The 13,125-nt window shown below is 41.7% G+C and overlaps 1 protein-coding gene across 6 annotated transcripts in view; it reads left to right on the top strand.

Annotated features, from left to right (window-relative positions):
- NFATC1 (nuclear factor of activated T cells 1) overlaps window positions 1-13,125 on the top strand; it is a 119,928-nt gene that overhangs the window by 12,806 nt on the left and 93,997 nt on the right. For all 6 annotated transcript variants that reach the window (XM_032181564.1, XM_032181569.1, XM_032181565.1 and 3 more), the window contains exon 3: window positions 6,646-6,805. In XM_032181564.1, the coding sequence (XP_032037455.1) occupies window positions 6,646-6,805 (160 nt within the window). The remainder of the gene's footprint in view (window positions 1-6,645; window positions 6,806-13,125) is intronic.

Genomic DNA, 13,125 nt, shown 5'->3' with positions numbered 1-13,125 from the left:
ATTAGTCTAAAAGAGAAACAGTGTTGTTTTTGTGTTATCTCTAAAATTGATGTTTTTCATTTATTGTAATTAAAACTCAATCAGTTTTCAGCTTTTCAAGTACTGGGACAAAGAGGTATAATAAGAGTAGAGAAAGTAATGCCTGGCTCAACAGAAATACTATCTTTTCATGCCCCAAGTTTCTTCTGATTTCTTAAGAGGAATGTGAGGCATACCAGCTTGGAAGCTCATCCCAGATCCACCAGCTCTGGGCTCTTCAGAGCAGGTTTTGGCTGATAGATCCCCACCAAGGGCTACCAACACGACCTGATTCCTGTGCAGGAGTCAGTGTATGGTTACTGAGGTTCATGACAAAGGGTGGGAGGACAGGCCCTGGCCCTGCTGCTGGGGACGGCACCAGGCAGGCAGGCTGTTCAGGGTTACCAGTGCAGCTGGGACTTCGTCCCTGGTGCTTTGACTGCTGTCTGTGGCCTCAGGCCAAGGCTTTTGGTGTAGAAGATATTGAGAGACCAAGTAGAGATGAACATGAGAAGCTTTGGATCAAACCATGAGGTGGCAATGGGAATTGTGCCTCTTCCAGACCTCAATATACAAGAAGAAGCACTCCATCAGCCATTTATTGTACAGGCAGCTGATACTCTGTGTTTCTCAACCTGTGGCTGAATCAGTTGCTTTCTTTTCTCTGATATTTATACATCACTTTTCCATGCTCTGTCAAAGGCAAGATGGAAGTACAGAGTTTGACTTTTGCCCTTGGATTTGGAGACAGTACTGACAGCATGGTATTAGTGACTTTCCAAGACTAAGATCTTGTTTCTCACCCACTCATCAGCACGTCCCAAATCATTATTGGCTCTAGCAGAAAGGATTGGCACTCCTGACAATGCCAGATTTCTGAGTATCTTATGCTTTTTTTACGTCTTCCTCTTATGCCACTCTACTTGACCAAACAAAACTTGAAATCTAGAGCCAGTTTCTTACTCATTGAAAAGTAACAACTTCTTTATATGCTTTGTAGTTGCCTCAAAATAACTTTATTTTGATATCGGCTTTAATAACAGTTTCATCCAATAAGTGTGTTAGCCTGTATCACTTTAATTTTCATTAGATGTAGGGTAGCTGGGGGGGAGGTGGGAAGAAAAGTGGTTGGATTTGTTGGTCAGGTGTATGGCATGTTTGAAGTCTGCCACACGAAAAGGAGCTTCCAGGAATAGACACCCAGTTCCAGGTGGTTTGTAAAAGCTCTCTACTGTATTTTTTATATGGTTTATTTTTTTTTTTAGCTTCAGTCTCCTTTTCAGCCTCAAAAATATACATATATGTTCTTGAAACCACAGAGAGAAACATGTAGTTTTACATATGGAGGCTGTAATTTGCACACAGAGAATGTATGTTTGGATATCTGTCTACCACTTTCAAAAGCACATTTGGCTTTTATCTGCATCAATGGGCTTGTTTATTTTTTGTGGATTTTTTGGATTCCACTTTTGTGACTGTGACAGTATTAAACTCAAGCATACAAAAATCATCCACTGAGGCCCCAAACTGCATGATTTTCTTTAAAAATCATGATTTTTAAAGTGATACATTTTTTCTCCACATTCTTTGTGGACCTTCTGGGTGCACTTTTTTTTGTTTGTTTGTTTGTTATGGTGGTGTTTTTTTTGTTTTTGTTTTTAAATAGATGTTTTGGTCCAGATGATAAGACAGAGAACAACCCTACTGGAGAGAAGTTGAGTTTCTCACAAAATTGGTGTTTCTAAAGGTGAAAAAGGGCCCCAGCTATCTTAAGATGTCACAAGTGCAGCAATACAAGATTTGCTGAACTGTGCATTCATGGCAAACTTCTTTGTTTATGGCAAACCAGAGGAAGTTCCTCAGACAAAGCAAATGCTGAACTGTCTTAACAAGACCCGGTAAAATGGGGACTTGTGGCTATGTGTTGGTAACCATCTCTTTGGGGCTAGCTGCTGTTAATTGGGGAACGGAGGGGGAGGACAGGGAAGAGCCCACATCTCCAGCCTTTTTCTTGCTGTATTCATGCTGCATGGGGGTATTTACAGACTTGACAAGTTGGTTTTGCCACCGTGTAGCAAAAAAAAAAAAAAAAACTCTTAAAAATCTTTTGACTGTGCTGGGTTGCTGTACTGTGATGCTGAGGTCTGGTAGGAAGCCTGTCTCAGTAAACTGTTTTGTTTGTTTGTTTGATTTAAATCCCTGCGCTTTCTTCTGACTGCTTTTTAGTTATTCAAATGCCCCTGTAAGCTTCTTATTGATAGCCTTCCTTCACAAGCTCGTTTTAGCACTGTGTGATACTAAATTCAGAACAAGCAGAGATGTGACGCAAGCCACTTGTTCCTGCCATTCTTGCAGCAGTAGTTTCTTGTTCTTTCTCTAAGTTGACAAATGAAAAATTTCCTATGTAAATCTATCTCTGAATGTTAACTTTCAGGACTGTTGTGCTGAGTATTATCTGTAAGCATTACGATAACTCACATTTTTAGATCTCAACGTGAGGGATTCCAAAGTGCTGCATGAACTTGGTGGAGTTGCTACTTGCTCCACATGTCAGAGAAGCACAGCCAAGTCTGGGTTGGGACACGGCGTGTATGTTAACAGTTCACAGACAGATTGCTCAATTGTCGGATAGGAAATTAAAAAAAAATGTCTACCCATGTTAACTCACAGGTAAAATACAAAGCACATGCATTTCTCAGACCACAAGCCAGTGGGTGGACTAACAGGGATCCTTGTTGTTTTCTTACTCTTCTAAAAAACACCCTAGAATCTTCAACAGGCATCCACTTTCACATGAGATGTGTAATAAGTAATAAATTGTAACCATATTTGTATTTGGTGCAGGGTTGGAGCAGGGGCAAGCTTAGCAGCCTGGTAAAAGCCTCAGCAGCCCTGTGGTTTCTCAAGCTTACGCTTTTGTTTCTGAAGGAACACTCACTCTTAGTAAAAATAAGGTTAGTGGAGGAGGCTCAGCCACACTCCTCCGACCACTTGCTTTACTTCAGATGTTGAAACACACCACTCTGCTCTGTGGGGCAGCAGCTTTTGCCACTGTCACACAGCTATCTTTGGTAGATGACTCCACGCTGTGATAGTTGGCAAAGCAGAACGGTTTGTCCCCGTATGAGACCAGCAGTTGTTCTGACACCTTTTGCACAACAGCCTAGTTAAGGACAAAAATGTTTGCAAATCTTTTTCAAGTGGCCCTTGGCATCTAGTAGCTTATGCAGAGAAAGGCAATTTCATTCCTGAATGCATAATAATCTTATGAAAATGGGGCTTAAACACCTTTGCAAAGTTTAATAGAAGTTTTTTGGCTTTATTTCCTCCCTGTCTATATTCCAGTGTGCTGCTTAATATCTTTTCTTTTTTTTCCCTGTAACTTGATAAATCTTTCTGCTAAAGGCAGAAGTCAGCCAGACTGGATAATCTGTTTTTGATTTAATCATATTGTGTATCTGGTGTATGCAAAATAAATCACTATTCATCTGTTTTGTAATATGATTTATGTAGGACATAGTTACATTGAGTGCGTTTTCTGCAGTCTAACACCAGTTTTTGTGAACCTGCCTTGAAATAACCATCCCTCATTATAGCATTTTGAATGAATACAGTGGAATTTATTATGGTGTAGAAAGGAGCGGGACAGATTGGCAGTTGGTGGAAAATTCAGTCTGAGGGAAATGAACTAATGTATATGTGATATGAAGACTGTGCAAAGGTCTTTTCCTTCTCCTTCCCTCCCCTTCCTAGTGGAGCAGCTCATCTGCCCTCCACATGATGCTTACTAGTTGGGGTAGTTTTCAAATTGATAAGATTTGTTTGCAGCAACCAGATTTTTTTTTACCCCTATGCTGTTTGCTTGGTGCCTTTTTCCTTTAACCATGTTTAGCTGCAGGAAATTAAGTGCATGGTGAAGATAACCTAACATAGGAAATAGCTCTGACAGCCCCAACCCATGACACCGTTAAATGCATCACTCTGCTTCCTTTATCAGGAAAACTGTCATTAATTGTCGATTTATAATTGAGCAGGTGGTATTTTGGAATTTTGATTATAGATTGCAGACTAAGAACAAACTGTATTTTATTTTCAGGTTTTATTTGAGAATATCAATTTTACACCTTTATTATACTGACATTTTCAGGTGCTGATTTGAAAGTGTTTATTTTATTTTTAAGAAATCTAATTAGTTATGGGACTATTACTTTGTTCCATATATCTTAAAAAATCTCTCTTCACTCAAGGACTGTGTGGACTATGTGCTGCCAGTTAGAGTAGTCCATTCTAATATAATATTAATTTTTTAACGATGTGATAGATATTGTGTCCTCAGGAAAAAAAAAAAAAAAAAAAAAAGATTCATCAAGTGAGAATTTACTTAAAAACAGAAACATCTGTTTAAAAATGTGTGCTGATCATCACCAGAAGAGGCACAGCTGTTTTTGCTGTGCTTTGTCATTCATCATTAGTCAAATATGGTTTGTCCTTTTTATATTTTTTTTTAGAATTTTTCAGACTAAAGAATGTGCACCTAATGCACTAGGCAAAGAAAAGTGGCTTCATGCAACAGCCAATTGTCTACAGTTTTTAGGCTGCTCTTGGGTCTTTTGGTATGTGTCTAATAGCTGACGAGTGTGCAAGAGGTGCTAATACCTCCCCTTCAGTATACCATTTGGTAGCCCCCAAAGGCTGCAGTAGTACATATGTAGTCCATGGGAAGTGTTAGCTATGAGATAATGTCCATATCAGCTGGGTTTAAGCAGCCACCATTTATAAAAGTATAAATGTGCTATAGAAACCCAGGGAGCTGTGTTGGTGTAGTGTTTTTATCGTCAGGTGCCCTGTCTATAGCATGGCTTCAAATTTTGTTACAGAAATGGGTAATTTCTGTAGTGCAAGCAGTGCTTGTCCATAGGCACTCAAGTCACTCAAACTGGCAAATTTATAGGCAGCGAGGAAGGATAATGTAGAGAAACTTGACGCCATGTAAAGTCCCATGAGTATACATGTATGCACATGTGCACTAGCAGATTCAAGTGAAATATACTGGTGATAAAGTACTGAATAAACATTAAAAATAAAATTAAATGAAAGCATGTGGTATAACACCCCAGCCTGAGAAGAGTCATGCGCTTTCTAGCTTCCTTTGTTTGGTTGTGGTGCTACTTATAGTAGTGGGTACGAGTGGTTAAAGCCTCTGGCCCTCCCTCAGTGGGAGGTAGCGGGGATGCTTTGAGGGATATGAGCACTGTAATGCCCATGGAGCCACCACCAGCATGCTGGAGTGGTGCTGTGTGGAGCGCTCAGCTTTCAGCTGAATACGTGCTTGTAATAAATGCACCCAGTGCGGTAAATTTCGGATGGCCAGCCTCCACTCAGCCTCCAGCAGGAGCTGTGCAGCTCCTGAACCTGCTCACCTGCCCTCAGTCATGTCTGGGCCTCCTGCCATGGCTGGCAGTGCCATCCAGCCTGGGGCACTCAGCAGTGCCATACTCACCACTGTGGTCACCCTGCAGTCCTGTGTGGAGTCATCCTGCATCAATGGACAACAGGGGGGCTGAGGACAGCTGTCTTGCATGATGATCCTCTTCTCCAGGCTGATGAAGACTAATGGAAGAGTTTCAGCTGTGCCAATTAACTACTTGCAATGGCTTTTGAAGGGCACCCTGGTTAGGAGAATTTACCAAAAGAATAAATATATGCTGGGCATAAAATTAGTGTTTTCATTATGAAGCTTTTTGTGCCAATTTTAAAGTCAATAAATTTGTATCAAGCCTAACACTGTTTCAAAAATATTTGTTCCTTCCTTTTATTTTTTATTTTCCCTGGAGCACCAGCTTGGCTTTTCTTACAGACGAGCTCTCCTGACAGTGTTTTCAAGTGTGGTTTTACTCTGGAAGTGGGTTTCTAAGAATGGCACTTCCCCACCATTGCATATTGTCAGGCCTGCTTACTTTTGTGATAGTAATGAGTCCTTAATAGTTCAGTAATTGCTGAGTCAATACAGAGCCGGAAGAGTGAGCTGGATTTTCTTCTGGCTTGTGCGTCATCCTTGGTAGGATTTGTAACCAAGTTCTGACTTCGGATCTTGCTTTCTTATGTTGTGTGAACCAGGGAGAGACCAGCTTCACTTTGAGACTCTGTGACTTGTTTGTGTGTTTGGAGGAAAGCTGGGAAGTGGTTTTTTGTTCTTTACACCTGAAATGGATTTGTTGACATCCATTAGATTCATTAAACATATGACTTCTTCAGAGCTGGTTGGGCATTCTCTTTCACAACAGAAATACTCTCCCTGCAATTCCTCTGCATCTTTCCACCTACCTTTGTCCTTTTGATTCAAGAATCAATATATTAAGATGTTTGTAAGCAGCATCTTAACGTTTTTCCATTTTGTTTACAAATTGGATAGCATCTGGGCCATCAAATACACTCAATCTTCATAAAATAACCATTACCTTCTAAATTACTTATGTCATGGCATTATCTATATTGATGAAATTTTAAATGTAAGATGGTGAAGGATGAACTGTGAAACACGGTCTCTAAAGTAATAGTGCTGGATGCTTGTGGTTTGTGATAGTGTACTTGATGTTAATTTTTAATATATTTTCCTTTCCATTATAGCCCATCCCTGCCTGCCCTTGATTGGCAGCTGCCATCTCACTCGGGACCTTATGAACTGCGTATTGAAGTGCAGCCGAAGTCCCACCACAGAGCTCATTACGAGACAGAAGGCAGCCGAGGGGCTGTGAAGGCATCTGCTGGGGGCCACCCGATTGTGCAGGTACCAAAATGTGTAATGGAAGTACACACAGGTTGTTGGTCTTGGCACTCTGTGGTAAACACCATATATTCTCCAAACCTGAAAAGCAATGGGAGGTTTTTCATGTCCACAAAGGTTACTGCATGCAAGTATGCCTGTGCAGTACATTTTTTTTAAAAAACTTGGTGGACCAAGCCTTTATTACAAATATGGCAACACTACCCATTTGTTCTCTTCTTTTCCTTCTCCTGACTACTCTCTCAGCAGTTCTATCAATGTGAATATGGCACAAATGCATATCTGCTTTGTCCATGCATCAATGTACAGCTTAGGAAATGCTTAGCTGCAATGCCGTGACCATGGACCTGTCTGTGAAGTCGCATTCCAGACATGCAGTTTATACTGAAATCAGCTGGGGACATGTCTCAGTACATTTAGTCCTTAACTTGTGGTTGGATCTAATCAAAGCTGTGAACACATGTTGGAGGGCAGAGCCATAGCAGTAATGTGGAAGTACGTCGCTGGTTTGGATATTGCAGTGAATGCTATTCAAAGCGAGGCTTCTTGATTTTTTTTTTCTGTTTAGTTCTTTAAGTCCTTCTACGCACTTTGGAAAGTATCTGAGGTCTGAGTGTAGTTTCATGAATTCCGACAATCTCTTCAGTTCTGTATATAAGGCATATAATTTAATAACACTGCAAACTGACCCTTAATTAATTTATAGGACTAGCGTCACTCGTTTTTAAAGGATTTTTCTTAGGAGCAGGAAGAATGAGATTTAGTTTTTGTTTGCTTTTTTTTTTTTTTTGTGCATGTGTTTTTTTTTTTTTGTTTTGTTTTGTTTTGTTTTTAAAAAGTAATGGGAGAGAGACAGCTGTCCATGTCCCTCGATGGTGGTTTCTTCCTCACCCCAAAGTTAGTGTCAGCACATTCTGCCTGGGCTGTGACCTTCTGTGCAGCAGACCCCAGGTATTTCCACTTCCCTCCTGCAGCAGACCCCACAGGTGTCAGGGCACCATCCGTGGGAGCGAGGCACGAGCTGCCTCTGTGGTCGGGATACTTGGGTTCATGCCACAAACATTTCTGTAGGAAGAGCAGTGTTTTGAAAGGCTGGGTGGCTCAAGGCGGTGTGCAGACCACACGTGCAGAGTGCATTTGTTTGTTTGCCTTAAAACCCTGTTAGCAAACACGTAGCTCGGAGGAATGATGCCAGTTTGAAACGACATTCAGCAGGGAATGCCGTTACAGATTTTGTGTACTGCTGCAACAGCTAAAAAGGGAAAGTGAGGGAGAGTTGTCAGTGGCAAATGGAGTTCGTTCTTTATCTCTGCCAAAACTCATCAGTGACATGGGATTACAGAAGTGATCTGCTGAAAGACTGAAGGTTTTAGCAGAACACTTATGAATGATATTAAAGAGGGGGTTGTGGCCGTGCACTTGACGACAATTAATACCTACTCTGTTTGTGGCTTGATGCAAGGAAACGTAAACGGGGAGGCATCAATTCACAGTGGCCTGCCTGACGTTTAAAGTTTCCTACGTGCTTTTTGGAAAGACTGAATGTGATGCCAACATTTAATTGGACTAAATGTGTCCAGACGTTTCCCCTGTCATCCCCTGTCCCAGCCTGTAGGGAGTGAGTGTGCTGCTTCCACAAACACAAACACTGTCAGAAGAGAGGAAAGGAGAGGAAGCTGCAGAAGGGCATTAGAGGAAAGGGAGGAAGCAGTCAGTCTTAGCCATGTCAATTGACTCTACCGGTCTAATAAAAATTAATGTATTTTCCTGTACATTTACTACAACCTGAACATACTTTTGTCCAAAAAGAACAAAAAAAGAGGGCCAGAAAAAGCTTCTCCATACTAGTATTGTCATCCCAGCCAGAATTATCTGTTCAGTGAACTAGTTAAAAGCTTCTGACTTAGACCACAGCTGGATGGATGAATGTCAAAAAAAAAAAAAAAGAAAATACTTATATAAAATATATAAATATATAAAAATAGTATAATTATTAATATAAAATATATACATATATAAAATAAATAAAGGAGGAGGTAATCTAGGGAGTAACTTCTGATAACTCTGCAGCTGACAAAAGCTGTGAAAAGCAACTTTGAATCAATGTATTTCCAGGTGTTGCAGGTGTTTGGGTCAAGGGGTTGACTCAATCCACTGTCATACAAAAAGGATCCCAAACCTCCAAGTTCATACCCATGTATAAGCGCAAGCAGTACCTTCAGGTGTGAGATTTTAGATCAAACTTTTTGCTCAAGTATTTTCCAGTGTTTTCCATTGTGTTGACTTAGTGAAGCCCTTCATAAAACTGCTCTGACCTCTTGCACTATCCATTTGTGTTACTTCTCCCTTCTACCCTTGCAGCCAGTCAGGTCTTTCCCTCTGTTGGTGCTCTGTGGGGAGCTTGCTTAAATTATGCCTTTTTCAAAGGTCTTACCCCTTTCTTTCAACACAAGAAAAATGCAGAAGAGGTGTTTTTCTGCCTTCTCCATTTGAAGCACCCCCACCCTTGGATCCTGCTTTCCAGACAGAAGATTTTCTCACACTCATACCTCCACATATCTCTGGGGCATGCTGAGACAGAGAAGGAGAAAATCTAAAAAGCATCTGCTGCTCGTGGCATGGTTCCCCAGCAAAAACTACACGCCGATTGTCAGGAGGTTGCTTTCTCTGCAGCTGGGGCGTGTTTTCCAGGCAGAAGCTCCCTTGCTGCCACTCTGTCTCTTCCTGAAGGAGGTGGAAGAGTCCGGGAGTAGAAGGTGTCTGAGGCAAGGATGAGGTGATCAGCAGTGTAGGAGGGTGGGCATCTCTTGGACATTAAGTCTGGGGTTGGAAACCAGTTTTTAACTTGGCTCTAGCGGCTCCTCCAGGCGTATGACTTTTTTACGGCTACCCAAGGCAGCATGGTCTTGCCCCAGCCTGCTGCAGGGAGGTGACACTTGCTTCTTACCATCTGTCCGTCAGCTGCCGGGGGGCTTGCTCACTGGGGACACCTGTGGGCTGCCTCCCAGCCTGTTTCAAGCCAGCAGGATTTCATTTGAGTATCCTTTTGTGGGATGGCTGCACCCTCCCTTCTGTGTTTAAGAGTGTAAAGTTGCTCACAAGGGTTTTCGATGAGTCGTGTAACACAATATATGCCTCTCACATGTTTCTCCCTTGCCTTTGTGAATGTTTGGTGGCTGTGGCAGCCCTGAGATATCTCTGTTCTTGATTGCTAAATGTTTTGAGAGTATGGTGAGCCGGCACACCTAGGGAGCTAAAAATGCTGCAGAGCATTGGCAAACAAGAGGTGCTGGGGAGCGGTGCTGGTGAGCTCACGGCTGGCACTGGCTTTTATTCACTGGCTCATGGAAGTATTTTGCTGGTTATAATTGCCTCTGATGATTTCAGACTGGGGTACTCTCCCCTCTGAGTCAGAGCTGAGCCGGTGTCCCAGCTGGCCATAAGCATCAGGAAACTGCATGCAGTGCCAGGTGAGGCAGACGCCTGGGGCTCAGACCATGCTGGGGAGTGAAATCAGGCCTGGTAGCATTGTGCTGGCACCGAAGCATGTGCAAGAATACATGGTTGGGATGAGGATTGCTCTGAATAGAGTGGGATGCAATGAATGGGTAGTACAGGAAACCCACAAAGAGAAAAGTTAAATAGCTAGAGTTGTACTTTAAGTGGGGTGAGCTTAAGTCAAGGGGTTTACATTCAGAACATCCTAAAAGTATCCTCCATTTCAATCTCTCTCATGATGTTCATTTTAAAAATGGCTATGAGTGGTTGCATAAGGTAGGGGTTATGCTCCAGCCAAAGATGGCTGTTTCAGCTGCAGGTAAGCGATCTGCAGGTAAAAGTTTGGGATCTCAGGGGAGTGATGGCACCAGATTATAAATATAGGGTCTATAGTTATCCTAATTAATAACTTATCTGTGGAATAAGTCAAGTACTTTGGCTGCTTGAGATGGAAGTTTTACAGGCAGGGCGTGGTGTATCTGTGAGATAAAATCCAAGTACTCAAGCATGTTTAATTAAAGCATATGAATTACTCCCATAGAAGACTGGACTAAAGTGTGAAAGAAAATACTCACTTGCACAGAATAGTCAAGTAAGCATATTCAAAAGTCATGATTATGATTTAATTTTTTTGACATAAAATATGCCAGGAATTTTCTCCAAGATCAGTCTCAACATGAGGTAGATAAATCAGTTAGAAAAAGGGAAGAAAATAAGGATTTTTGTTTGGTTTTGTGTTTGTATGTTTTTTGTTATCTAGGTAAACGAGCATTGGCCCAGATTTGTGTTCTTCTTGAAAAAGATAAAATTGAAGATACAGTGAATGCCATCTTGCCTTTCACTGTATCACATGCTTTGCAATGAGATGGTATAGGCTGTGTATGTATGTCTTCTGCGCTCCAATAAAGAATTTGATCTGAGCTTGTGAACGATGAAAAGCCTGAGCTCCCTCATTTTATAGGCAAAACAAAAGATTTTTCTGCTGATTTACACAGTCTGTGCCAGGAGACCTGTACAAAACAGCTGGATTGTTTCATTTCTCAAGAATATCTCAGTTAGGTGCTTTGGGTGCATTTTTCAAAGGCCCTGAGGCATACATTGGGATTTTTATATCCACAGATATCTAACAGGTCTTCAACTCTTATCAGAAGCAATTGTTCACTTGTTATTGCTGTACATCTCCGCATCACTATGATTAGGCACCAACATGGCTCAGTCCTATTTGTGCACCCCACTAACACATGGAATACATTATTGTTTGCTTCCCTTGAGTCAGTTGGTTTTGTTGCTTTCGGATACTGAACTGAAGTAGTCAGAGTCCAGGCACTGGCCACCACTAGTACCTAAATCCTTTCAGCTTCAGGACTCAAGAGCTGTGAATACCTTTTGTGAACCCCTTAGGGAATATCAAACCATTGTAAGTTCAGGGGGCAGCAGTCAGTCCAGAATGCAAACGCATTCAAATGGAGATGTTAGGGTTGGACTTCACAGTCTCACATAGCACTTCTCATGCACACTGCTTCACAAATAATTGACAATATGAGGTAATAGAGCTTCACAGGTTAAACAGCAATATGGGAAGAAGAGAGAAATTCAGAGCTAAAGGAAAAGAGTGGAAAGAGGTGTTCACAGCTGATGACAGGAAGGAGATGAAGGGATGAGGAACCTGAGAGAAAGGCTCTTCCAGGCAGAGCAGGGCAAGTCCTTCACAGCAGTGCCGTGACAGAGTGCAGCTAGAGCAAGCTTGTGGTTAATTTTTAAGCACATAGTACTGGAGGTCTCATGTACCCGGAGTGTATGTGCAAATACTTTTCTTGGTAGGGAACCCTGAGTCCTGTGAGTTTGGTATGAAAGACAGGGTTGCCACCATTGCTGGGTGAGTCAAGGGAGCCTAAGAAAGAAGTGGTGTGTCCAGCTCATGGATGTCTGACACCTGACCAAGAGGACTAGACGTGGAAAAAGTAATGTTAATCATTTTCCCCTTACCACTCTTGATCTGTCAGAGCAGAAAAGAGACCATGTTCATGTTAGTAAGCAATGATTCAATTTACTGTGCCACAGTGGACTTCCTCTCTGTGCTTTTTTTAGCTTCTTTCTAGAAGACAGCATCGCCCTTTTATCCAGATGGAAATATAATGCTTTCGTACGGTGAGAATATAAAGACACTAGCAAGTACCTGTTAGCCAGGTTGCAATTAATAGCACAAACCCATGTAACCATACAATGAACCAGACAGGGAGCCTACCTTTTATAGCCTTATTTTAGACAGCCAGTACTTCTTAAGAATAAATCTAAACTGAACGACTTTCTCACTTCTTGGATGTGTATAGTTAAAACTAACCTCAAACTAGCAGACAGATAATCAAAACTGAAAAGTAGAATGATTTGACAGATGTTTTAAGGCTGCTATTACTTCTATAAATCCAATGAATGGAAGAAAGCCCATTTAAAGTTTTTTATCATGGCATTTCATCATTAGAAGATCTTATTTGGGGAAGGAGGGAATTACTCTTTTTCAGTGTTTCATATAAAGTTGGTCCCACAGAGTAACTCCACAAGTACAGCCATATAGGTAGCCTATATGGCTGTCTAGGAAAGGCCAAGTCCAGACAGGAGCCACTCTGGGAAGTGTGTTTCTGTCAGCCAGTGAGGATTTCATGACCCTGAAAATGCAACTTCAGCTCTGATTTATGAGTGGTCTTGGGGATTTGCCTCTGCTGTTTGGAGCAACAGCCCTTTCCAAGTGAAAAACTAAACTTCCACCAACCAGCACTCAAGGGGATGCATTCTGCACTCCTTTAAAAACAATACCTCGTCCACGCTCA

Source organism: Aythya fuligula, chromosome 2, assembly GCF_009819795.1.
Source record: "Aythya fuligula isolate bAytFul2 chromosome 2, bAytFul2.pri, whole genome shotgun sequence".
NCBI classification, from domain to species: domain Eukaryota; kingdom Metazoa; phylum Chordata; class Aves; order Anseriformes; family Anatidae; genus Aythya; species Aythya fuligula.
Note: the sequence above shows the minus strand (reverse complement) of the source record. Positions and strands in the feature narration are given on the sequence as shown.